The 25466-nt window shown below is 63.4% G+C and overlaps 2 protein-coding genes across 5 annotated transcripts; both read left to right on the forward strand.

The window, feature by feature from the left end:
- Nucleotides 1-3312: 3312 nt before the first annotated feature.
- Nucleotides 3313-4244, forward strand: HES5 (hes family bHLH transcription factor 5). The gene is made up of 3 exons (XM_044769323.2): nucleotides 3313-3493; nucleotides 3578-3743; nucleotides 3823-4244. Exons 1-3 carry the CDS (start codon nucleotides 3440-3442, stop codon nucleotides 4095-4097), a joined length of 495 nt encoding a protein of 164 aa, XP_044625258.1. The 5' UTR covers nucleotides 3313-3439; the 3' UTR covers nucleotides 4098-4244.
- Nucleotides 4245-6810: 2566 nt separating this feature from the next.
- Nucleotides 6811-24858, forward strand: PANK4 (pantothenate kinase 4 (inactive)). 4 transcript variants are annotated; one of them, XR_006527379.2, is made up of 19 exons: nucleotides 6811-6970; nucleotides 11444-11526; nucleotides 11965-12179; nucleotides 12832-13015; nucleotides 13366-13458; nucleotides 13836-13989; nucleotides 14093-14274; nucleotides 15067-15148; nucleotides 15882-15982; nucleotides 18410-18607; nucleotides 19262-19374; nucleotides 19746-19833; nucleotides 20846-20997; nucleotides 22239-22294; nucleotides 22464-22513; nucleotides 22932-23002; nucleotides 23292-23392; nucleotides 23491-23559; nucleotides 24365-24858. XR_006527379.2 is itself a non-coding variant. In XM_044769509.2 (19 exons), the coding sequence occupies exons 1-19, from the start codon at nucleotides 6847-6849 to the stop codon at nucleotides 24576-24578; spliced, it is 2364 nt and encodes a 787-aa protein (XP_044625444.1). In that variant the 5' UTR covers nucleotides 6811-6846; the 3' UTR covers nucleotides 24579-24858. The 4 variants fall into 4 exon arrangements, 3 of the variants coding, with proteins under 3 accessions (XP_044625444.1, XP_044625445.1, XP_070367394.1); XM_044769509.2 differs by having other exon boundaries at nucleotides 22898-23002; XM_044769510.2 differs by having other exon boundaries at nucleotides 18452-18607; nucleotides 22898-23002.
- Nucleotides 24859-25466: the final 608 nt, after the last annotated feature.

Raw genomic sequence — 25466 nt, forward strand, 5'->3', positions numbered from 1 at the left:
TCCTTTGGCAGCAGGAGCAAAGGTCCCGCGCCCCCTATGGCACCCCCTGCTCTGCAGTCAGCCTGGGAGGAGGTGGCGTGGGGAGTGTGGGTTATTCAGAATGGGTCACGGTCCTCAATTCCTGAATTCTAGCACAATCATGCCCAACTAGTGAGTTTTGCCTGGAGCTCGCCACGTCCACAGCAAGGCACCTCGCCTCAATGGCTGTTTCCAGGGGGATCTCTCCAATTCCAGACACCCCACCCCACCCCAACTAGCTGCCCCTCAGGCTGACTGAGCTCTCCATGGTGGGGGGCCCCCGACAAACTCTCCCTCCTCTTCAAAGGGCCCAGCTGCTGGGGGCAGCCAAGGTGGAGGATCAGACCCTGCCACATTCCAGGCCTTCAGCCCTCCCCTCCCCTCCTCCCCCACAGCCCCCTCCCCCAGGCCGGGAGGGCCGCTCACCTCGGATGGTGTGAGCCAGGAGCCCAGCGACTTTCCCACACTTTGGCCCCATTCACAGTGTTAAACGGCCCACAAAGGCCAGGCGTGTGCCTCCGAGGCCGCCCGAGCTGCCATCTGGCCCGCACTCGGGGAGGGAGCGAGCCTTTCATCCGGCCGGCTGGGATTCAGCACCATTCATTTCATATTTCCCACAACGGAACACTGGATCAAAGCTGCTCGGGGCCAGGGCGGGGGGAGGGAAGGGGCAGCCCCCACAGCCCACCGGCCACCCTCCCCTCCTCAGGCAGGCCACCCTGGCCCACTGCGGGTGGGCAGGCAGTTGGGGTGGGGTGGGGCTGAACCTCGTCTCCCGGCACGTGTCTCATTTGGGCCAAGAGCTGGCTTGGGGGAGGGGACTGGGGCAGGACACAAGCCCCAGCCAACTGCCCCCACAAAGCTTGGGGGCGGGGGGGACCAGGCCTGGGCACTGCCCTCACTTTTGGGCAAAACTCTGAGGCCCCCATTGCCAGCTGCCAGGTGGTCAGGGTGCGAGTGGGCTGGAGCCTGTTTCCCGACGGTGGAGGCTGTGGCCAGGGCCAGGGTGGGCCTGGCACTTGTCCCTTGTCCCTGCATTCTCTCAGCCCTTGGCTAAGCACCTCCTCAGTGCTGGAACCCAGGCTGGCAGGTTCCGGGCTATGGGGACACAGAGAACTAGGTCATCCCGCCCTCCCCACCCAGCCCACCTCCCAGGAGCCCATTAGCCGGCAAGGGACACACAAAAATGTGCCGGCCATCCAGCACAAGCACTACTTAGGCTGGAAAAATGCTCCACCGAGCATCACTGGGTCCCACTTGCAGCCTGTGGGACCTGCCAGCCCACGTCGACAGCACCAGCCACTGTCAGTGCCCAGCTGTGGAGCAGAGAGGCAGGCCCTGGCCTCTGGGTGCCCATCTCCAGCTTGCCCAGGTGCCCTCTGCCGTTTTGCATCAAACAAGGGCCACATGTCTGTGGTAGAGTCCCACCTGCTCAGAGAGGAGCCACAGCTCACAGTGAGGCTTCCCCAGCCCTCAATGCCACCTGCCTCCCACAGCCAGCCTGGGCTCTGTGTCCCCTTCAGGAGAGGTGGAGGGGGGGTGGTGGCAAGAGGAGCAGGCACCAGAGGGTAAATACCAGCTGCCTTCCCTCCCCCTCGAAAGTCACCTGAAGTTCCACCTGGGAGCCCCCCAGCCTAACCACCCCAATGGGTGACCAGCTGGTCAGTGGGGCCCTCCTGTGCTGGCTCCAAGGCAAGCCTGCTGTAGCTGTCCTGACACCGTCCTGCCTGCTCCCTGGATGGGCCCCTTGCTGGGTAACCAAAGGCTCCTTGTGCTGGGGACTTCTGGAGCAGGTCTAGCTGTGCCAAGACCGGGGGGGGGGGGGGGGGGGGCGGGGGGTGGCCAGCAATTCCCAGCCACACTCGGACGGGCTGCTGTCCAGCAACTGTGCCGCTGGATTTAACCTCTGGCTGAAGTGCCCTGATGCCAGCCGCTGGCTCCCTAGGCGGAGGCCCCGCCTTCTCCTTGGACCTGGCTGGGTCCTGCCCTGCCCCTAGGAGGCAGCCCCTGCCCCACCCCCTCCCTCAGGCTCTGCAGGACAACTGCATTCCTGGCTGCAGATAATGAGAGGGAGGCGACAGTCTGAGCGGAGGGGGCTCCCAGCAGGCCTTCCACTAAGGGCCCAGTGTGAGGCTGGCCACCCCAAAGCAGCCGCTGGCCCTCAGCTGGGCTGGCCAGGTACCAGTGGGGCCCCAGGGGCCAGTGTGAGCTGGCACAGCATTTCTGAGGGCTCCAGGCCTGCCCTGCTCTGAGCCTCATGTCTGCCACCTGGCACCCTTCCTCCCAACCTCAGCAAAATGCCCAAAGAAAGCAAACCCTACAAGCGTCCACCAGGCTGTGCAGAGGGCGGCATGCGGCCATGGCTCCCACATACACACACTGTCACACATAAGCAGTGACCACACTCTCGCATCAGGCATGCCTGGAGCCACGTGCCCTCCCGTGTTCTGTGGAGGCCATGGCTGGACTCTTAGCCAGATGGGATGGGGTGGGTTGGGGTGGGGCCCTGAAGGGCACCTGCTAGTTCAGAGCACCCCAGATGTTACTGCCTGGTAAGATGCTCCCCAGAGGATGGGGTGCAGTGGCTCCTGGGGGTACCGCCTAGGTGCCAGGCTCCATGCTGGGCATTTCATGTACCCTGGCTCCCTGAAGCTACCAAGGCCTGGCCAGGGTGGCATGGCAGCCCATTTTCTAGCTCCGGAGAAGTCAGGTCTCCCAGGTGACAGCCTGGGGACTTGCCACATAGGCCAGTAGGTCTGATCCTAAGAGCGTGGGCCCCTCTTCCATCTTCCACCTGTGCACAGGGAGATGGAGGCTCCTGTTCAGAAGTGTGGCCTCCTCTGTTCCTGTCCTGGAGGGCAGCAGGTCCCTGTCAGGAAGCTATCCAACCCGCTGGAAGCCACCGCCCTGGTTCATCCTAAAGCCGTTCTCTTATCTGCGCTTGTGGCCTCGCCAGCCAGCAGCAGGGAGTCGCTGGGGAGGAGGGGGGAGAGGGGAGAGACGGGGAGGGGAGGGGCGCCGCTCCTTCCTGCCCCCCCTGGTCCCCGCGGCCTGGGAAAAGGCAGCATATTGAGGCGCGGGGCTCCCAGCATCAGCCCCCGGGATGCTAATGAGGGCGAGCGCGTTCCCACAGCCCGGACATTGTGCCGCGCGGCCCACCTGCTCCTCGGGGAGCACCCATTGTGCCCGCGCCAATTCACAGGCAATTTAGCGTGCGCTAATGGGCCGGCGCCTTTGTGCGGCCCGCGCGCCATTGGCCGCCGAGTGTGGGAACGGCCGCGGCGCCCGGGCCCCAGGCGCCAGCCCGCCGCCCGCGCCTATATAGGGGCCGGGGTCCGCCGGTCGGGACGCGCCTGGCCCGCCCGCCCGTCCCTCCCTCCCTCCCTCCCTTGTCGCCGACTCGCCTCTCTCCGCGCCAGGCATGGCCCCCAGCACCGTGAGCGTGGAGCTGCTCAGCCCCAAAGAGAAAAACCGAGTAAGTTCGCAGCCCGCCCGCCCAGCGCGCGGCCCCCGCGGCCCCTGCGCCCTCCCGGCCCTCCTGACGCCCCTCCTCCCGCAGCTGCGGAAGCCGGTGGTGGAGAAGATGCGCCGTGACCGCATCAACAGCAGCATCGAGCAGCTGAAGCTGCTGCTGGAGCAGGAGTTTGCGCGGCACCAGCCCAACTCCAAGCTGGAGAAGGCCGACATCCTGGAGATGGCCGTCAGCTACCTGAAGCACAGCAAAGGTGAGCCCTGGCCCCGGCCCGGCCCCCGCCCCCGCCCCCGCCCCCGCTCACCGCTCACCGCCGCCCGGTCTCCCCGCAGCCTTCGCCGCCGCCGCCGGCCCCAAGAGCCTGCACCAGGACTACAGCGAGGGCTACTCGTGGTGCCTGCAGGAGGCCGTGCAGTTCCTCACGCTGCACGCGGCCAGCGACACGCAGATGAAGCTGCTCTACCACTTCCAGCGACCCCCGGCCGCGCCCGCCCCGCCCGCCAAGGAGCCCAAGGCGCCGGGCGCCGCGCCCGCGCCCGCGCTCACCCCGGCCAAGCCCGCCGCCGCCGCGCGCCAGCCGGCCTGCGGCCTCTGGCGGCCCTGGTGACCCGGCAGGACCTGCAGGTGGCGCCCCGACGGCCAGAGAGCCAGCCCGTTCCTCTGGCGCGTGGGCGAGAGCCTTCCCATCCGTCTGTCCCGCCCGGGGCTTGGGCGGCCCCTTCTTCGGAAGGCCACTCTCCGGGCTGGCTGGCCAGCAGGAGAGTCATTCTCAGAGAATGTGCGCACAGAGTCCTTGTCATTTAGGACAATTGGGGGCCATGTCTTGCCAAGTGTCTGACCCCATGGGGTCGTTCTGTGTTTGCATTTCAGCAAGTGGCTTCTGGGAAGCCCCCGCCGCTGGTCTGGGGTTCTATGATATTCGTAGACGCGGGGGCTCGCGTCCTAGCGTGTAGACGACGTTCGGGGCCTGTTGCTGCGGGGCCAGGGGCCTGGCGGGCGGGCGTGCCGTGGGCACATTTGCCTTTTGTGAAGGCGGAACTCAAGGTGTATCCTCATAGGAAAGAGTGTCAGCCTGCAGGCGCAGAGGACCACACAGCCTGGCCGCAAAGCCCCTGCGTGTGACTGGCTGTTGGGATGGGGCTCACCATGGGCTGTCTGGGGAGGGGGATGTCCATGCAGTCCTCAAAGGATTCCTCTGTGTGGGCGGGTGCACGTGGGCTTGACTTTGTACTCAGGATTTGAACTTGGTCACGTGGGAGCCTATGGGACTGCTCTGCAGACTTCTAATAAAATCTGATTATTCAGCCCTCCGTGGTTGGTCTTTCGTGCCTCACACGTGTCTTTTGCAGCCACCAAGGCAGCATGTCTGCAGGAGTGAAGGGGAGTGGGCACTATCATGGGACACAAACGCGGGTGGAAGGTGTCCAGGCCAGGGACCCTCCGGACACAGGAAGAAGGGCAGGGTCCTGGCAGAGGAGAGGCAGGGAGGCAGCGGGGAGGCAGCCAGAAGGAGAGTGGGCCTTGCAGAAGGTGTCAGCCCCTGTGGCAGCAGGAAGGGATATGGTAGGAAAGCTGAGTTTCCGCCCCAGGCCTCTCACTGGCTCCCTGCAGGTGGGGGTGGGGGCAAAGTGGTGGCTCCAGGATCTTCCAGCTCCGTCCAGCCCAGAGGTACACAAAGGCCACATCCTGCGGTGGGGCTCTTGATACAGTAAAAGGGGTTCAGCTGGGCCAAACACACAGAAGATGTTTGCCCCCACTCGGGTCCTCCCCAAACGGCTGGCAGCCCCTGTCCCTGGACAAGCTCCCCGGGCACCTGCTTGGCTAGCCCACAGGTGGCTGCCTGGCCCTCCCTGCAGGCTGCCCACGCTCCGGGGCCGAAACAGACAGTGCTGGTGATGAACCTGCCAAGGGCAGTCCCTTGCCTCAGAAAGGGCACCTATTTTTAGGCATGCTGTGGGAAATTAGAGGCACCCAGGCTCCTCAAGGGGCGAACTCCACCCTGTGGGGACTGAAGGAGCTGGACGTGGGACCAGAAGGCATTCACGTATTTTCAGAGACGTGGGTCCCAGCCGGCCCTCCCTCCTTCCTGCTCAGCACCTCTCTCCCCTTTGCCTTCCATTCCTTTCTGCCCACTCCGCAAGAAATGTCCATAGGCGCCCCCTCCAGGCCAGCCCGGTGCTGCCAGGGGCCTCTGGGGTCCCTGCTGAGTCCGTGGGAGTGTGAGCAGGGCACAGGGAGGCTCCTTCTCTAACCCACACATTTACTGCAACAGCGGCAGGCACATCAATGAGCGGGGTGGGTTGTGTCTCCTGGCCAGGCTGGCCCATGGGCGTCCCACTGCCCAGGGTCCTCCATGCTTAAGGTCCACACCCCCCCAGGGGCAGTCCCTCTGCACTCTTCCACCCCAGGCCTCCCCACCCAGAGCAGCACACCCACCCTCTTGTAAGACACTCTCAAGGCTGCCTCCGCCCTGAAGCCTTGCTTGATGCACTGACCCACCAGCCCCCTCCCCTGAAGTGCCCCTGGAGCTCTGAGTCTGTGCTGCTCCACAGGCCTGTGCTCCTGGGGGCCCTGCCAGGCAGCTGGTGGCATACCCAGACGGAGGCTGAGGTCCGGAGACACAAAGTAACAGGCCCAGGGTCACTTGGGAGGCAGGTGCCAAAGCCACCTTAGGGATCCTCTGCTTCCAACACTGGGCTCTCCCAAAGCGCCCAGTGCCTCCGAGGGAGACACATCCCTCAAGGCTCTCCACACCAGCGGGGGCTTCCTAGAGACTGGCCCTGCAATCTGTCCCCACCACCACTTGTGTCCCCACTCCAGCTTCAGAAGCTTTCTCAGCTTGTTTCCTGCAAACTCCCATAGATTCCCCATCTTGCGAACAGGTGGCCTCCTCGAGGGAGGCTCCCCTGCTTTCCCCTGTAATTTCTTCAGAACGCGCCATCAAAGCGCACATCCTCCCCAGCTGCAGGTGCATCTCCCACCCCGAGGGTCCCTGACGCCCCCAGTTTGCATAGGACTTATGGCACCGACAGTCCTGCGTCCCTGAAGAACCGGGCTGGTGGGTCACATGCGCCTTCGCGTGCAGGTGCCAGGAGCACACGAGGCCAGCATCTGGCCAGCTCAGCGAAAGAACAACGAGGACGACGACAGTCCAGACGGTCTGTGCCTGGCTCCCTTCCGGCCCGGCCTCGGGGACCCGCGCCGGGCCAGCCGAGTCGGCCCTCGAGCGGCGGCGACCGCGGAGGGGGCGGGACGGCCGGGCGCTCATTAGCATAATCTATGCGGGGGGGCGTTTAGCAGTCAAATATATGCGCATATATCTCCATGGCTGATGAGGCTGGCCGGGCACATTCAAAATGGCGGAGTGTGGAGCGAGCGGCAGCGGGAGCAGCGGGGACAGCCTGGACAAGAGCATCACGCTGCCCCCCGACGAGATCTTCCGCAACCTGGAGAACGCCAAGCGTTTTGCCATAGACATAGGTAGCCGCGGGCGGCGCGGGGAGCAGGGCGGCACGCAGCTGGCGCGGGCCGGGCGTGGGCGGCGGGCCGGCGGGCCGGGGGCGGTGGCAAGGACGAAGGGCGGGCCGCGGGCCCCGGCGCGCACAGCCTTTCGGGCCTTGTAGTCCGCGGCCGCCGGCGCACCGCCCGTCGGGCCTTGTAGTCCGCGGGCCGTCGGCGCGCAGGCTCGCCGTGGCGGCCGGACTACAGCTACCGGAAGGTGCTGCGCGACCGGAGCGGAGCATGCTGGGCATCGTAGTCCCGCCGGGAGAGGCCCGGCGGTCGTCGGACTCCAGAGGGTCTTCAGCCGGGTGGGGCCGCATCCCGGGCGCAGAGGGGTGGTTGCCCCGACCGGCGGGAGATCTGGCCCCGGTGTCTGGGGTCGGGACGAGGACGGGAGGCAGTTGCAGCTCTGGCCGCGGGAAGCCTGGGTGGGCCGCCCTGAGCGCTGCGCAGGGGCCGGAGCGCAGGCGGCCACCGGGCCCAGCCCGAAGCCCGGCCTCTGCAGGCCCTGCTCTTGGACGGTGGAGGTTTGGCGGAGTTTCGACGGCCTGGACGTGGACCTCGAGACCTCCGCCGGCCTCTGGTCAAGCCCCCGGGCCTCCCGCGGCCTACAGGGAGCCCCCAAGGGCCCGCACTCGCCCTGCCTCTGCCCCTCCCGCCACGCGCCGGAGGGCGGGTGGCTGCCTCGCGCTCCCTCCCTCGCTGCCGGGTTGTCCCTCTCGGCCCACCGCTCCTTTGATGCCGGTGCCCAGAGCCCTGACCGCGTAGCAGGCCTGGTGCTAGACCGTTCTCCCGCACGGCCGCCCGGCACCCCAGCACCCCGCCTTCACAGGTGAGGACACAAGGCTCAGAGAGGTGGACCAACTTGTCTGAGGCCACCGGCTGGTAAGCCGCCAGCGAGGCGGGCCTGGAAGCTGGGCAACCCTCGGCCACTGCCCTTCTTTCTGCCGGTATCAGGACGGAGGGCTTCCTGGGAGCGGCTGCTCTGGGTGAGGCCCCCTGAGTAAGCCCGAGCAGCTTCACACTTCTCTCCCTCTCCACCCCAATCTTGGCTTCAGCCTGAGTTGCCTGTGCCTCTCCGCAGCCCAGTGTAGTCGGTTAAGCACCACACAAGGCGGGGCAGCATCTCCTCTCTGGTCCCAGCACCCGCAGGACACCTGATCCACTGTAGCTGCTCTGCAAATGCTGGAAGGGACCACCGTGCTCCTCTTCCCCGGAGAAGTGGGGGCGTCCCCTTGGAGCTGTTTGCATTTCAGGCGTTCGCCGCCCCGCTGTTTTTGGGAGTTTCTGAGTCCCAGGCTTTGGGGAGAGTGTCCTCCAGGGACGTGCAGAGCAGTGAGTGGGAACGTGGCCTGGGTCCTCAGTTCCCACCTTGCAAGCCCTGGTGTGCTGAGAGGGGCAGTGCTCTGGGGGAATGGCCTGGCTGCAGGCGTGAGATGCCTGGAGGCTGAGCGCCGGCGGGAAGCCAGTGCCAGGCGAGGCAGGGGATGGGCAGGGGAGCGGCCTGAGGGAACTGATAGAACTCAGTGCCGACTGGAAGGTGCAGCTTGGGGGTCACACACACCCGGGCCTCTCCAGAGGCTGAGTCAGGCCCTCAGGGCCCACCCCGCCCGTCCTCTGTGTCCTGCCGTGCCGTGGGTGCGCCAGCCGTGTAGTCAGGCGTGTGTGCTGAGGTTCCGGGCTTTGTTCTGCTGCCCTTACGCTTGGGGGCTGTGCTCCGCGGGAACAAGTCAACAATGTTTCTGAAGCACAGCTGAAGATTGACTGCCCCGGGGCTTCACTCGGGGGTTCTCTGTGGCCCCCAGGGGCCAGCTTGTAGCCACAGAGGAAGGAATGTCCTGGCTCTGGGGCCCCTGGCGTGGCCTGTCCTCAGGGGTCAAGCCCAGGTGGGGTTCCCTGGCAGAAGGACAGGCAGAGGGATATTTTTAGTGTTGATATTTATTTCCTGTCTTTGAAGTTTCCGTTGGGTCTGGGTCCCATGTCTCTGGTTCCTCAAATGATGTGCCCCTGGTGGGAGGTCACAGCTCGAGGTGGGGGTCCTCGAGCCAGGCATCCACTGAGCCAGTGCTTGTCAACAGTTTGCTTTGAAAACAGACTTCTCCCGTTTCCTCTTCCTTCACCCCAGCCTCTCGATCCAGGGAGGCTCAGCTGCCCTGTGCCCTTGGCAAGTCCTCTCCTCTCCCGGATGGGACACCCATGTCAGCTGGGTGGACTCCTCGCTTTGGAAGCATCAGGGACATTTTGTTTGTCAACTTGTACTTGAAGCTGACGTGACTTCACGTTTCTACCAGGCAATGGGGAGGGTCCCTCAGGTGAAGCAGAAGGGGCCACAGGGCAGTCATGTGCACTGGGGTGTCCTGCCCTCCTTGGGGCCCGGAGTGGAAGGACAGGCCAAGGGGGTGGCAGGGAGGACAGCCCATGCCTGGCCCCTGTGGACCTGGATGAACCGGAAGGCCTTGGCTCAGGCGCTGAAGGCAGGACATGGGCAGGGCCCCCATCAGTCAGGGATGTCGTGAGTCTGGGTGGAGAATGGGCTGGACCTGAGAGCTCAGGGCTGTGCACGGTCCCCAGCCTGGTCACTGCGCTTGTCAGGTGTGAGATGCGGAGCCCGGTGCCAGGAGCCAGGTTGGCATTCACTCTAATTCCGGGGGATCCTGAGAACAGGCGAGCTCTGCCCTCCGCAGGCTCCCGCCACTCTGCTCTGAGCTCATTTGGCTTCAGACTGATGGCCCTGCTCCGCACGTCCCCACTCACACCCAGACCCTGTCTGTTCCCTCCTGGGGGTAGGGAGATGAGTCCTGGCAGTGCTGGGGCTTGGCCCGCCATCCCCTACAAACCCCAGCCCTTAGGTTTGAGCTGTGATTTAAGGTCAACGTAACACAATCTGAAATGACTTCCGTGACCCAGGAGTTGGTTTATAGCGACTTTTGACAAGTCTTTCAAAATGTGTCTTCATCCCTTTGCATTGCCTGTCTTTTTAGGAAACAGTTTATTCACAAGGTGAATTGACAGGAAGCATTTTAGAGAAGGATGCTCTGGGCCAGGCCGGATGGGGCGTAGGGGCCTTGGATAAGGAGGCTCACAGCCCAGGGCCGCCTCTTAAGCTCAGGGCCGGGGACGGGAGGAAGCCTGTGATGGCAGGGTTTACACACCACGCCTGGGCCCCTCCGCGGCCCCATGAGGGTGGGTCGCAGGATGTCCCGTAGATCTGTCCCCACTGCCTGGCAGACGGCCTGGGCAGGACAGGCTGTGACTGATCGCAGAAATGGTGGTTTGACCTTTCTTACTTGGAAGAGCTTTGCCCCTCGGATGCCTGGGTGTTTGCAAACCTGTGTTCTGACTGGAGTGTTCCTCACGTACAGTCACACGCCGCCTAGGACGTTTCAGTCGACAGTGGACCTCCCCTGTGACAGTGGCCCTAAGAGTAGCACGTAGAGTCCAGGTTGTGTGCGTTGTGCCCTCCTGGTTTCTGTAAGTCCGCTCCATGATGCTCGCACAAGGAGGACATCGCCCAACGACCCATTTCTCGGGACGTGTCCCCGTCGTTAAGCAATGTATGACTTTCCCTTGGTATTTTGTCACAAAATAACCATTGGAAAATATTTTTAGCCTTCTTCTCATAATGAGGGATTTCGGCCTTAGTTTTTTGGGCCCCACAAGAAACGCAGTTTGGTTCATGGTCCTTTTGTGGGGCCGAGCCTCGTGCCTGGCCTCCCTCCTGTCGTTCGTGGGCTTCCACGGCTGTGAGCGCCTGCAGCCTCGCAGCTGCCCCCGACGCACAAGTGAGCCCGGAGCTGTCTCCCTCGCCCCGTCTGCTGTAGGCAGGTAAAGGCCCTACTTCCTGCTCCTCGTCTCTGTGACGTCCCCGGGGGCGTCAAGCTTCTCTGCCACAGGGGGCCTTCCACCCTCCGCGTGGCCTCCCCTGGCCCCGAGGCCTCAGCTGCCTCCCGGCCCAGAGCCCAGAGGGCAGGCTGCTGCTCTCTGGCTGGTTCCCCCGTCTGTCCGCTCTGGGAAAACGCTGCTTTTGTTGCCGTCCCCACTTGTTTCCACCAAGTCAAGTGTGTGCTTTTCAGTGAAAACGGTGGCTGTGTCAGCTTTTCCTCTGGGTCCTTTTCAAGATGAGAGCTTGAAACAGAATTTCCCTGTTTCGAGGTCGCCTGGACACCGGGTGGCTTCCTTTCTCCTCCGGGGCTTGGTGTCCCAGGGCAGTGGACGGTCTCCAGCCCAGAGTGGGCCGGGACCTGAGGAGGAGCAGACTGTTTCAAAGGGAGCAGAATGTTTGGCACCCAAGTCAGCTCCCTTCCTCTGCCTGGGGCCTCGCATGGCTTTGAAGTTCCAGGGGCGCCAGGTGCCTCGTGCGCAGGACCCAAGTCTGGCAGAGGAGAGTGCATGGGCGGCATGCCGCCGGGTCCCTTCCCCACACCTGAATTCGCCGTGTGTGTCGCCCTGCAGGCGGCTCGCTGACCAAGCTGGCCTACTACTCCACCGTGCAGCACAAAGTCGCCAAAGTGAGGTCCTTCGACCACTCGGGCAAGGTGAGCCTCCTGCGCCGCGGGTGGCAGCTGTGGGGAGCCCGGGGCAGCTGGAGGCGCCACACTGGGTCTCCGTCTCCGTCTGCGTCTTGGCTCTGGCGCAGGTCTCAGTTTCCGTGTGCCGTCCTCTGCTGCTCGCCCACGTCCGCGTAGCTTCCTGGAAGCTTCTAGTGCTGATGCTCCTCCCTGCCTCCCAGCCCAGTTCTCCTTCCCCCACCTGCCCGTGCTCCTTGGGCAGCACGTTCCCACCCAGCCCCGAGGCCCTGCCCGCCCCATGCTCTGCCTCCACCCTCCCCGGCATTGGCATCAAGAGTCCCTCGGATTTCAGGGTTGACGGAGCTCGTCAGCACTGCTGGGTGGGGGCCCAGGGGCCCATCTCGTTGTGTCCCACCCACCCCCCCATGCAGCCTGCACTCGCCAGCTCCCTGACTTTATCCCCAGGACGCCGAGCAAGACCACGAGCCGCCCTATGAGATCTCGGTGCAGGAGGAGGTGACCGCCCGGCTGCACTTCGTCAAGTTCGAGAACACCTACATAGAAGCCTGCCTGGACTTCATCAAGGACCACCTCGTCAACACCGAGACCAAGGTCATTCAGGCGACCGGGGGCGGGGCATACAAGTTCAAGGACCTCATCGAAGAGAAGCTGCGGCTGAAGTGAGTGGCGACCGCAGGGCCCGCTGGCCTCAGATCTCAGGGTCGGGCTCTGATGTGGTGGCCGGAGTAGACCCGGCTCCTGCACCCGCTCCACCCTGCTCTGGGGGTTTCTAAGACCCCACGACCACAAGACTTTGGGCACAGGTTGGGGGGCTGTGGGCCTGGGGCTAAGCTCTGGGTGGGCTGGCAGGAGGCCTCTGGTGGCCCAACCTCAGGAAGGCGTGCGAGACTGAGGACAGTGGGCGGGGCGCGTGGCTAGAGGCTCCAAGTGGAAGAAGGTAAAGGAGCCCCAAGGAGGAGTCTGCCTGCTCCTGCTGGGGAGGTTTGCAAGGGCAGCAGCCCTGCAGGGGGCGCCGAGGCGGCCGTCCGTGCCAGCAGAGAGCAGGGCTGCAGGTGCATCCGGCTGGCTCGGTGATGGTGGCCCATCCCCAGAGATTCGGTACAGAGGGGATGGTGATTTACGAGTTGCTCTGTCAGTTGCTGTTTTTGAGAGCCACGCGTATGCGTCAGAGTTACAAGCTGAGCCTGGCCAGGCCGGGAGCAGTGTTTCCAGGAGAGACCCTGCTGCCAGATGAGCCTGGCAGCTGTGCCGTGCTGCGGGCCCTCCCTGCGGCCCGTGCTGTTTTCAGTGGCCAGGCTCCTTCCCTTGCAGAGTTGACAAGGAAGACGTGATGACTTGCTTGATAAAGGGGTGCAACTTTGTGTTAAAGAACATCCCGCACGAGGCCTTCGTGTATCAGAAAGATTCCGACCCTGAGTTCCGATTTCAGACAAATCACCCCAACATCTTCCCATATCTTCTTGTCAATATCGGTTCTGGAGTCTCTATTGTGAAGGTGAGGCTTGGCTTCGTAGAATGAGTGAGTGATGGTTCAGCAGTGGTTTGCTGAGCACTTGCTGTGTGCTGGGGCCAGGCACAGGGCCACAGACAGATGTGACACAGGCCTTGCTGGGCTCCCACCTCCACGGGCACAAGGCCACATGCAGAGTGCCCAGCGCAGGCTGTCATTGGGAAGGCGGGGTCCCTACTTCCAGCATCAGCCCCTGCCAAGCCTGCCCAGGCTCAGCCTTCAAGAGCATTGTCACCCATGTCTGGGGACACCCCTGAACCACTGCATCCCTAAAAGCTGCTGGGTGGTGGCTAAGGGCCCACTTGCTCATGCACCTGCCCTCATTCTGCTCCCAGGTGGAGACCGAGGACAGATTCGAGTGGATTGGCGGCAGCTCCATTGGAGGTGGCACCTTCTGGGGGCTCGGGGCGCTGCTCACCAAAACAAAGGTATTCTGGCAGTTGCAGGAAGATGCTTCTGGCTCTGCATAAAGTTCTGCTCCTCAGTCCCTTTCAGGGAAGGGCTGGTGGCTGTGGGACCTGAGGCTTGCAGCTGGCTGGATTGTCATGACAGCGGCTTCATCTTAGGCTTTGTACCGACTCTGTTTCCTGGGTTTCTGGAGGACGGGCGTCCAGTGTCTAGAGCATCGCCTGGGTGGGTGGTCCACAGAGTCCTGCTTGCCTCTCCTGGCCCTCCATGCTGAGAGGGGGCCTTCCACGCCCAGCCGACGCAGTGCTTGCCTCCTCTCCCAGCTTAGTTTCCGGGGCTGCAGGGGTTCCACCAGCTCCCAGCACCTCACCTGCTTCCGTCTGCTCTGTCCCCACAGAAGTTTGATGAGCTGCTGCATCTGGCCTCCAAGGGCCATCACACCAATGTGGACATGCTGGTGCAGGACATCTATGGCGGGGCCCATGAGACCCTGGGGCTGAGCGGCAACCTCATCGCCAGTAGCTTCGGGAAGTCGGCCACCGCCGACAGAGGTACCTCTCCCTCTGTCGCTCGCGCTCTCTGGTCGCCGGCGCCCACACGTCGCACACCGGGTCTTCTTGCCTAGTAGCGCTCTGTCCCCATTCCCTCTCCCAGAGTTCTCCAAGGAGGACATGGCCAAGAGCCTGCTGCACATGATCAGCAATGACATCGGGCAGCTCGCCTGCCTCTATGCGAGGCTCCACTGCTTGGACAGGGTCTACTTCGGCGGCTTCTTCATCCGGGGCCACCCCGTCACCATGCGCACCATCACCTACAGCATTAACTTCTTCTCCAAGGTACCGGAAGCTCCACCTCCTCCCCCTGCCCCACCCCGCACATCGCTTTTCCTGGGCGCTCCAGCATGAACCCTCAGTGTCTTCAAAACTAGCAGGCTGGGGGCTGGCCCTGTGGCATAGGAGCTGGGTTCACACACTCCACTTCGGTGGCCGGGGGTTTGCCAGTTCCTATCCTGGGCGCAGGCCTACATGTTGCTCATCAGCCATACTGTGGCAGCGTCCCACATACAAAACAGAGGAAGATGGACACAGATGTTAGCTCAGCGACAATCTTCCTCAAAAAATAACTAGCAGACCCAAGGGTGAGGGGGCCCAAAGGCAGACAGCCAAGGAGCTGGACGCCCACTACCTGGCCATTCCCAGCCCCTGCGTCTTCCTTCTTCCTAGTTCCTGGCGTCCTATACTTGGGGCGCTGTGGCCGTCTCTGAGTTTGGGCGTGTCATCAATGGTGAGCCTTCCAGGGACCATCTCCAGCTGTCGAGAGCTTCAGATGAGCTTTGCGTCATCTGTCGTGCTGCAGGCCGCTCCAGGCTGGGCCCAGGGAACCTGGCTGACAGGGTGAACTGGGCGGGGATTAATTTTGTGAAAGGAGTTATTCACCCTCAGATTTCTCCAAGTGACTGGCTCTTAAATTCCACGTCTGAACGTGGCCCCATTGGCGGGCGTGCTGTGGGCCTTTCGGCGAGGCTCCGCTGTGAGCAGGGAGGCCTGGCTGCGCTGGGTTGATCAGAAGCTGCGAGGGTTTGCTGTGCGTGCGGTGAGGCTGCTTCAGGCGGGGTTTTGCCGTGGCAGGGGGAAGTCCAGGCACTGTTCTTGAGACACGAAGGCTACCTGGGAGCCATCGGAGCGTTTCTAAAAGGAGCCGAACAAGACAGTGAGTAGAGTGTGCTGTGGGGGGTGGGGGCGGTGGGGGAGTGCAGCTGCAATGAGCCCCGAGAGCGGGGGCTTACGTTGCAGTCGGTGAAGCTCTCCACCTCCACTTTCCCCGTTCTGAGTCGGGGCTGTGATGGGGACGTGGGGACCTGCGCTGGCCCCTCCCTGGCAGTGCGGGGAGCGGCGGAGTCTTTGCTGTGATTCTCCTGAGGGGCTGGTGGAAAGTGACTCGCGTGGGTTTGCATATGACGCGATCAACCCAAGGGGGTCCTCGAGAGTGCAGGGGCTCCGTGCAGGGGCCACAGGCTTGTGACCTCGCCCCCTCCCGCTCCTGCCTCGTTGCTATCAGCCGAGCTCGGTCTCTTCCTTTGCAGAGGACACGGGAAGGAGTTGCAGACGAGACAGCCTGGGAGCCCAGGGCAGGCTGCTGGGGGGCGCCTGTCAGAGCAGGCTGGGCCATCCTTCATATGTTCTTAAGTCTGGTTTTGGACTTGAGAGAAATTAGAGAAATCTTTGAGAAGCTGCAGAAGGTCTAAGTGGCCATCTTAGGAGGTTTCAATGCTCGTGAGAAATAACTCACTGACACAGAACAACCCTAGCTCCCTTGGTCTTGTGGGGGCCCTCAGCGGCTTGCCCCTTTCCAGACGCGGTCGGGCCATCCTGAGGTTGGCCGTGCCACCTTCTGAGCGCAGCCCAGTGCCCCCGAGGCTAATGCCTGGTTTCTCGTTCTGCAGACCCCAACCAGTACAGCTGGGGCGAGAACTACGCAGGCAGCTCCGGGCTGAGGAGTTCGCCCCCAGAGCCCTGCCCGTCTCAGCGGACCAGGGGCGGCGCCGTGAGTATGGGGTCTGGGCTGTCTCTGGGGTCTACGGGAGCTGCCCGCCACTGGGGTGTCTTCAGGGTCCCTGAGGAAAGCCACCACAGCGCTGTGACCTGGCTCAAAGGCCCCTTCTCCTGGTGCAGACTCGATTTTAATCTAACCACAGACTTTGAGGCCGAAGACAGACGTTTGCAGCTTGCTCTCCTGCCTTTGTTGAGTGTTTCACGTTTTCCAAACATTCTGCCAAGCCTTAGAGGCCATGCAGTGCCTCTCGTGTCTGCAGGAAGGACAAAGGTCAAGGAGCAAACGGCTTTTTCCCCCGCGCCCTGGCCATGCATAGCAGAATTAGGGTTAAAACCCAGAGTCTCAGGAACCGACGTAGCCCCTTCCCTCAGGCCCCGTGCTCAGCCTGGTGTTTCAGGGAGTACAAAGTCTGCTCTCCTCACAAGGTTCCGACCCGTTCCTCAATCCTCACTTGGGGTAAGGCTACCGTGCCTGGATAGGGGGCTCCCCTGTCCTGCTGAGCTGGCATAGAGAGGGTCTTCCAGGTGGGAGCAGCATCCGCCACACACAGGACATTATGCCAAGCCCCGCCTGGTGGAGGTGGTGGGCTGTCGCAGGCTTATTAACAAGAGGCCCCAAGTGGCTTGACCTCAGTGAGCAGTTATCAGGACTGCGCCCGTTTGAAGAACCAGCTGGGCAAGCTCGGGGGGCCGGTCTGGGCCCATGAGTCTGCCTGCTGCCTTCCAGACTGCCTGCTGGCGTTTCTGATGGAAAGCTGCTTTTCAGTGGTGGACGCAGATTCTCTCAGAAGTGAGTGTAAACACTGCAGGAATGGGCCTGATCTAATCAAGCCCCTGGGGAGAAGGACCCCGTGTGCAGCACCATCCGGGTGTGGGCAGCTGGCTCTGCCGGGGCGGGCACCTGTGAGCCGCAGGCAGGGCCCCACGCCTGGGGCTGGTCAGAACGTTTGTCCAGGGGCAGTGCAGAGGCCTGCCCCACGGCTATCACACTCAGTGTACTCGTGGGCAGAGACCCTACCTCAGTGCTGCAGCGCCACACGGAGCTCTCATCCCCACGACGGGGCGGCCCGGCGGCATTTGTGGCGAATTTGTGCGCACAGGGCCTCACGCACCTGTTGTGCTGGGTCGTCGCGAGCCAGGCATGGAGACCAAGTGCAGGGGCCGGGTGTCCCTGAGTTTCCGTAGGCAGCACGTGGGAAAAGCTGGGGTTGGAACTCGGCTGTGTCAGCGGAGCAGGGGGTACCCTGCTGGGCAGGAGGCTCGTGGAGCTAGTTGCTGGGGAAACCACCCTCACCCTTCTTCATCTGCGTGAACATGTGTCAGCTGTCTGCACGCTGAGTTCACCGTCTCCTGGGTGTGTTCTGGAAGCCAGCTTCTCCCTCATGGGAGGGAGCTTCTTGTGCAGACCCTCCCCGCTCAGGGCAGCCTGCTTCTCACCCCACTAGTTTGCTAGTCAGAAGTGGTCCCAGCAGAGAAGGGCCAAGTTCCAGGTGTGTGGTGACTTGGCGGGTCATTATCTGAAGTGCAGGGGGAGGTCCCATAGGAAGCACGAGCTCACTCGCGTGTCCTGGCCCCAGAGCGCTCCCCAGCACCATCTTAACCTGAGATCCAGGGGCGAGCACACGCATCAGCTCCACTCTCCCGAGTGGAGTGTAAAAAGCCAGCTGGGAGAGCGACCATTTGTTCAAAAAAATACTTGCATGCCCAGTGGGCACCTGAGCCTGACAGCCCCAGGTTGCAGGTCAGGAACCTGGCCTGTGAGGTGGCCTGGCCTCGCTGATCGTCACTGGGGCCAGTGGTTTCCGACCCTGGGTGTGCAATCAGCAGACATGCTCTGGAGAAAAAGGAGCTGGTATGTACAGGGCAGGAGGGTTTGCCTGCCCCCATGGGCTCACCGTGCTCCTGCCGTGGAACTGACCCTGGGCAGGAGGCGTGGGGCAAGAGCCCACGGGGCAGTGAGTGAGGGCAGCGCCTACGGAGCCCTGAGCAGGAGTAACGAGGACCAGAAAAGTGGCCAGGGTACCTGGGGGTCGCGAGTGAGGAGAAGGAGGGTGCAGACAGTGCAGGAGCTGCGAGGGGCAGTGGTGTGGGAGCTCCCGCCCTGGCTTCCCTGTAACAGGGAGACAAAGAGGTGAGGTGGGAGCCACCGGGAGGAGGCCCCACGGACGGGAGGGAGGAAGGCATCACACGCAGGAGGTGACCTTGGGGCTGTGAGCAGACTCGGGACCCCGGGAGGTTTGGCTCAGGCCACTGGACAAATGGAGGGCACGCCGCGGGCTGAGAGAGGACGGCAGGTGGGAGGGCGGGGTGCGGAGACGGGAGGGGCGGCTAGTCCATGTGCCGCAGCAGCAGCCCCCTCACCCCTCTTCTCACGGAGGAGCCAGCTCTAGACCTCATTGAAGGTTTTTGCATCTTGCAGAAAAACGCAGCTGACGTGTCTACCAACTTCTTGTCCTCCCAGTTTGACTTGCTGGAAATGGACCGGCTGGAGAGGCCGTTGGTGAATCTGCCGCTCCTTCTGGACCCGTCATCCTACGTGCCCGACACCGTGGACCTCACGGACGATGCCCTGGCTCGCAAGTACTGGCTCAGCTGCTTCGAGGAGGCGCTGGATGGGGTGAGGGCTCGGTGGGTGGGCGGGCGCCCCCGGAGCGGCGGCGGGTGGTTTGGAAACTGTTTCTGGCCACCGTGGGTTCCCAGGGGCAAAGGAGAGGCATGGTGAAGGAGGGTGGGCATTTTCCCGGAGCTGTTCGGGCACGTTTGAGTTGGGAGGCTGGTGGAAACACAGCGCCTGGCATCCATCGGGCCAACGAGGCACGTTTCTTAGGAGTGTGTCAAGCAACTGCCCGTTACTGTGTTTCTTCAAAAAGCAGTGATCTGTGTGGAGTCAGGGTGGCCCCTGGACACCAGGCTTGGGGCTGTCAGCACCCCGAGGGAACATGTGTTCCTTCATAACGTCCCTCAGAGTGAGGGGTCCCTCCCTGCCCTGGACCCCACGTGTGCTCGGAGGATGATTCAGAACCGCCTGTCCCTGCGGCAGGGTGGGAGCTGGTGGCGAGCAGGACTCGGGGCTCGTGTCAGGGGATGTGGGCTGGGGCCAGTGGTGACTGCCGTCCCCACTCGCAGGACTAAGCCCTGGCAGACTGGTGTGCCGGGCAGACAAGCCTGTCGCCAGCAGCTCCTGCCGAGCCTGCTGCTCGTGTGTTTGGGGCACTGCTGTGAGCATGGCCCTGGCAGAGGAGCAGGCTGACCGCCCTGTCCTCCTCGGTAGGTGGTGAAACGTGCTGTGGCCAGCCAGCCAGGCTCTGTGGACGCAGCTGAGAGGGCGGAGAAGTTCCGCCAGAAGTACTGGAACAAGCTGCAGACGCTGCGACACCAGCCGTTGTAAGTGTCCAGCCTCTCCCAGCACGTGGCTGGCATGAAACCGGCCCTGTGAGCTGGCCAGAGGCCTGGTCCTTGTGGGCAGGGAGCCTGGTGTGCGCGGCCCCCAGGGGCAGCCTCTGCGGGGGATTGTGGGTTTACCCGAAGGCCGGGGTTCCCAGTGACTGCTCCCAGCATCCCATGGGGCTCTGCCTGCCTACCGCAGCGCACACTTTCAGGGACACGCAGCAGGGCCGGGCGGGCCCACTCAGGCTGCATCACTTCTCGGTCGGTGCCTAACGCCATGAGGATGCCCCTGGGGGCAGGGGCGGCGAGCGGGCAGCGTGCTCAGCTCTCCGACATGCTCAGCCTCCCTGTCCCGGCTCTGTCCGCAGTGCTTACGGGACCCTGACCGTGCGCAGCCTTTTGGACACGAGGGAGCACTGTTTGAATGAGTTCAGCTTCCCAGACCCCTACTCCAAGGTGAGTGTGCCTTCTATAGTGATATGGAGAGCGAGGATGTGGGGGCTGCCCCGACCCCCAGCGCTGGCGACAGGCTGTTTCTTGGGGCTGCCCTGGCAGGTCTGTCTCCCAAGAGCGCCAGGCAGCCCGTGGGTTGGCCATGCCTGTTGTAGAGCTGTGGGTCAGAGGCTGCGTGGGGGCCCCCCCAGAGCAGAGAAGGATCCTGGGGGCTCTAACCAGCGGCCAGTTAGAATGCTGGGTGTGTGGCAGGAGAAAGGAGAACGGGTGGGCACCAGGACCGGGTCGTGGAGCCTTTGGGACAGGCTGCCTCCATGCCGGCCGAAGGGCTGCCAGCCTCCTGAGGGTGCGTTTCTCTGCATCTCTGGAGCTTTGGGCCACCACGTGGAGGCCCCCGCCCTCTTCCTGGCCTCTGAGGTCGGCCCGGAGCTTCAGAGTTGGTCTTTGTGGACGTCACTCCTGCTCCTGCAGTGTGATGAGCTCGCCAGAGCCTGGCAGGTGGCCGAGAGGCACCACCCTCCTCAGCTGTGCTGACCAGGAGCCCCCGTGCCCGAGAGCAGCGGGCGGGGTCGGCACACTGCTTCCCATCTCCCCTCCCTTCCCCACAGATGGGGGCGTCTGGGGATGGGGCCATCCGGGTGCCAAGGTTTCACAGTCCGGGCAGCGGGCACCTGCAGGGGTCCAGGTCCCCCGCCCTGGCCCCCTCTGCCCTGCCCTCACGCACCGCGCTGTCTCGCTGGGACGAAGCCCTACTGAGCCTCGTCCTTCTAGGCACACGGTTTAGACGCGCGCTTCTGGCTGGCACAGTTCTGAATCAGCAGTGTTTGTGACTCCATCTTGGTTTATTAAAGTCTTGCTGTGGCGTGGCTGTGAGCCTCTGTCCCCGTAGAGTGGCTTCACAGTTGGTGACCTGCTCCGCGCATCCCCAGCGGGCTCCCTTCCTCTGCTCTGCTGCGGCGCTGGGGGAGGCAAGGCCACATCCGCTCTCGTGACCGTGTCTCCTGTCTGCCCACAGGTGAAGCAGCGGGAAAACGGCGTGGCGCTGAAGTGTTTCCAGAGGGTGATCCGCTCCCTGGATGCGCTGGGCTGGGAGGAGCGGCAGCTGGCCCTGGTCAAAGGGCTGCTGGCCGGCAACGTCTTCGACTGGGGAGCGAAAGCTGTCTCTGAGTAGGTGCTTGCTGTCTGCACAGCCACTTTGTGTGGCCTCATCCCTACCCCTTCACCCCCATGGCCATGTGTGGCTCTGGCCTGGCCCCGGGCCTTGGCCGGCCCAGCTTGGCCCAGGTGGAGGTGGCAGTGGGGAGACTGGGGGTCCCTGTGGGCTTGGTGCTTCTTGGCATTCTGCTGGGCCGTTCAGCCTCTCGAGTGAATGTGGCAGCCTGCTGGCCGTGCCGCCCTGGCAGCGCTGGGACCCGGCCTTGCTGCCCAGGCACAGGGGCAGGTGCGGGGCTGACGTTTTCAATGTTAAAAATCTGAATTCGTGGCTACCACAGAGTGGGAGTCAAACGATCCTCATGTTTGAGATAACAAGGGTGCGTCCCCGAGGAGCTCAGCAGGTTCCGTGGTGTGAGACGTGCGTGTCCCAGGAGCGCTAAGCATCCTGTCCTGGGCCTCCCAGGCGGGGCGCCCTCAGAACGTGGCGTTGCCTTAATTCCTGAAGAAGCCACTTAAGTCGTTTGCTCTCACCCCTGAGGAAGCCGCGTTCCCAGGCCCCGGGCCTCACAGGTGGCTGCCGCCGCAGAGCAGGGCCCCTCCCTCTGCTCAGTGCTGTTTCCCACCTGGTGTCCCCTTCCCCTGGCCCTCGCTGGGTCCACCCCCAGTGCACTTTCGGACACGGACACTGAGGAGAGCTGTCCGCCTCCCTCCCCACCCTTGTCACTGGCTGTGCCTTTAGGCGGCACAGCAGGCATGTGCCAGATGAGGCTGGTGGCCAGCGCTGACCCAGGAGCCCTGCTCGTGGCTCCCAGGGACAGAGGACGTCCCCAGGCCCCATCCGTGTTCTCGAGCTCGTGCTGTTGCTCACCTGGGGAAACGTGCTGCCTACCCCTCACCATCACTGCTCGGGGCGCAGAGCTTCTGGCCATGGCGGCAGGGACTGACCGTGACAGCCATGTGGGGACCGACCGTGACAGCCATGCGGGGATCTACCGTGACAGCCACGCGGGGACCGACCGTGACAGCCATGAAGGGACCGACCGTGACAGCCACGCGGGGACCGACCGTGACAGCCATGAAGGGACTGACCGTGACAGCCATGTGGGGACCGGCCATGGCGGTGGGGACACCTCGACTGCCGTCAATAGCAGTGTGCTTGCCCAATCTGGAAAACGCATCATTCAGGATCCACAATGGACGACCATGGCTGAGATTTGAGGTGTTTTATCATTTTTTTCTTCTTCCTCACGCAGTGTCCTCGAATCCGACCCCCAGTTTGGGTTTGAGGAGGCGAAGAGGAAGCTGCAAGGTAGGGCCCAGGGCTGGCCCCTCATTCGGGGACTCGGACCCCGGCGGGGGAGGAAGCAGCAAGGAGGGCAGAGCTGGGGGTGGGTGAGGACTGGCTGCCAGGAGAAGGGGACAGGCGATGGGGGCGCTGCCCACCAGGGGTGCAGCTGACTCATCCCCATGTTTTGCAGAGCGGCCCTGGCTCGTGGACTCCTACAGCAAGTGGCTTCAGAGACTGAAGGTACCTGAGCTGCCCAGCCGCCTCTGCCACGTGCACTTGAGGCCTGGGAGGCGGGGGCCCGGGCAGGCCCCAGGATGGGAGGGGCGCAGGGAGTGGTGGGGGCTGCCCCACGCCGTGTGCCAGGGGCCCCGGAGGCTCACTCCCCCAGCTGCGGGTCTCTGTGGCCGCCCCTGCCCCGAGCCTGGCTCCTGTGGGGACCGTTGACTGGGTCAGCTGACCTCAGCGGTTCTGGACAAAGCGCAGGCCAGCCGCCCCCGTGTCCCCAGCACCCCAGCACCCGTGGGGCCAGCAGCCTCAGCCCAGCCCCAGGAGCGTGGCGCGTGGCGGTGTGCGGAGCGCGTGGACATGCCTGTTCCCAACTGCACGTCTGGTTTTGTCTTGCAGGGGCCCCCTCACAAATGTGCCTTAATTTTCGCAGATAACAGTGGAGTAGACGTCATTTTGGGAGTCTTCCCCTTTGTCAGGGAGCTTCTCTCTAGAGGGACGGAGGTGAGTGGTGAGGCCGCGCGGTGGGACCCTTGCCCCAGGCTCCTTGTGCGCGGCAGGTAGGTGTGGGCAAGAGGCGGCACACGGGGAGGAGGTGACGCCCCCACCTGACCCCAGCGTGCCAGGGCCATCTTCATTCTGACCCAGGGCCACCCCTTCCGGAGGCCGCCGAGCAGCAAGAGGTCGCCAGGGGCGTGCACCTCAGCCGGCAGCCCTGAGTGGGCAGGCGAGCACAGGCTGGTGGGGTGCTGGGCGGCGCTGAGGTCCCTAAAGAGCCTGGGGCGTCCTACAGGTCATCCTGGCGTGCAACTCAGGACCCGCCTTGAACGACGTGACCTACAGCGAGTCCCTCATCGTGGCTGAGCGCATTGCGGCCATGGACCCTGTTATCCAGTAAGCTGTGCGGGGCCAGGGACGCGGAGAGGTGGGTGGCGCGCTGGGGGCGGTTCCCGGGGCAAGCCTCATGGGCGCTGGTGCCTTGTGTCCGGCAGCTCAGCACTCAGAGAAGAGAGGCTCCTGCTGATGCAGACGGGTTCCAGCTCCCCGTGCCTGGACCTCAGGTACCCTGCAGCACCTCCATCCCTGGTCCCCCGGGTCACCCCTGGGTCCTCTGTGCACGTGCACGGTGGCAGAAGTCAGCAGCGCTGACCATAGCCCTGTGGCGGAGTCTGGGCTGTCTTCTTTCCTCGGGTGGGCTCAGGACCCCATCAGCCCCACTGCAGGCTGGTCTGGGTCAGGTGGGCCGGAGGAGCACACACCCCCGTGGCTGCCTGGCTCAGAGGCCAAAAGTGGGGCTCCAGGCACCGTGTGTCCCACCTGTGGATGGCGGGGGGCTGTCTCCCCATAGTCATCCTTAGATAACTAGTTTATCATCTTAGTGCTTTGTGCCCTGAGGCTTCTAGAACATAGAAGAAGCCCGCCTTCTGGAGCCAGCCGTGGACAGCAGTGCCAAGGCGGCTCTGTGTGTTGGCGGGGATTGTCCAGTGTGGACTGTGGGCTTTGTCCTACCTCCAGGCCCACGATTAACCAGCAAGGGAGGAGGATAAAAACCTGTAAAAAGGAGTAAGGTCATTGAAAGTCCACAATAGAAAAGCGTCCTCAAGGCCCACTTTTCAAGTGGACCATCTCCTGGCGACCGAGGCGCAGCCCCGCCGGGTCCCCGGCCCAGGAAGACAGCCACTGTGTTCGAGTCTGGCAGGAGTTAGAGCTCACAGGCCAGCGTGTCGAGTGTTGGGGTCTCCGGCATTCTTGCTGTCACTGCCCTTGGTGGGAGGCAGGGTGTGGCGTCTACCCCGGGTGCAGCTCAGTGCGGGGCGTGAGGCCCTGCCACCCACGCCCGCCTCACTGCCCCCTTCCTCCCCAAAGCCGCCTGGACAAGGGGCTGGCCATGCTGGTGCGGGAGCGCGGTGCAGACCTGGTGGTCATCGAGGGCATGGGCCGGGCCGTCCACACCAACTACTACGCGAGCCTGCGCTGTGAGAGCCTCAAGCTGGCCGTCATCAAGAACTCCTGGCTGGCCGAGCGTCTGGGCGGCCGGCTCTTCAGCGTCATCTTCAAGTACGAGGTCCCGGCCGAGTGAGGCGCCGCCCTGCTGAACTGTTCTCGTCACTCGTCAGGAATGTATTTCGACTACAACAGGGAAACTGCATTCAAATCCGAATATTTATATTGTGCTTCTGTGACTCGGAGCGGGCGCACCCAGCTGTGGACACGGCGCTCGAGGCCCTGAGTCGGTGTTCACACTGCCGTGTTCATGGTGGGGACGCAGCTCTCGTCCCGTGAGACACTCACGTTGGAATGTATTTAGCTGTTAAATAATCTTTTATATATCTATATAAATATCTATATAAATATATACAGATAGCTGTGGCGGAGACGCAGGCCTCGCCCCGATGGAATCTGTAGCCTGCGCGGCGGCGTCTGCACCTTCGCAGTGCAGTCTCTGAGCAGGCGGCCCACCTGGAGGCCTTGCTGCATCTGGGCGCGTCCAGGCAGGCCCTGCTGACCCGTCCTCTGGGGAAGCCGAGAGAGGGTCTTCCCTTCAGTTACTTCTAGAACCCTCGGGTCCGCCCTGGCCCGTGAGCTGCTGCCACTGCCCCATCGTGTGGCTTCCCGCAGCTGTGCCTGCCCCTGCCCTGGCCCTGAGAGGACGTCCACCAGCCTATCTGGAAGAGCCCGGCCCCCTGCACTCAGCAGGGACAGCAGGCACTGGGCAGCACTGCTGACTTGAGCCACAGAGAGGAGCCGAGGGCTCGAGGGCCCTCAGGTTGATGGCTGCCGTGCAGTCCTGCTCAGCAATCAGACCACATGGGTCTCTGTCTCTGTGGCCTTGAGCCGGGGTCCAGATCCCTCCCTGTGACATGGGCGGGTGAGGGGCTCCGCACGGTCCCAGCTCCCCCCAGCTGGATGCATTCTTCAGGGTGCAGCCTTGAGCCGTGGGCACCGGGTTCCTGCAGACCGCGCCTGG

Source organism: Equus asinus, chromosome 5 (assembly GCF_041296235.1).
Source record: "Equus asinus isolate D_3611 breed Donkey chromosome 5, EquAss-T2T_v2, whole genome shotgun sequence".
NCBI classification, from domain to species: domain Eukaryota; kingdom Metazoa; phylum Chordata; class Mammalia; order Perissodactyla; family Equidae; genus Equus; species Equus asinus.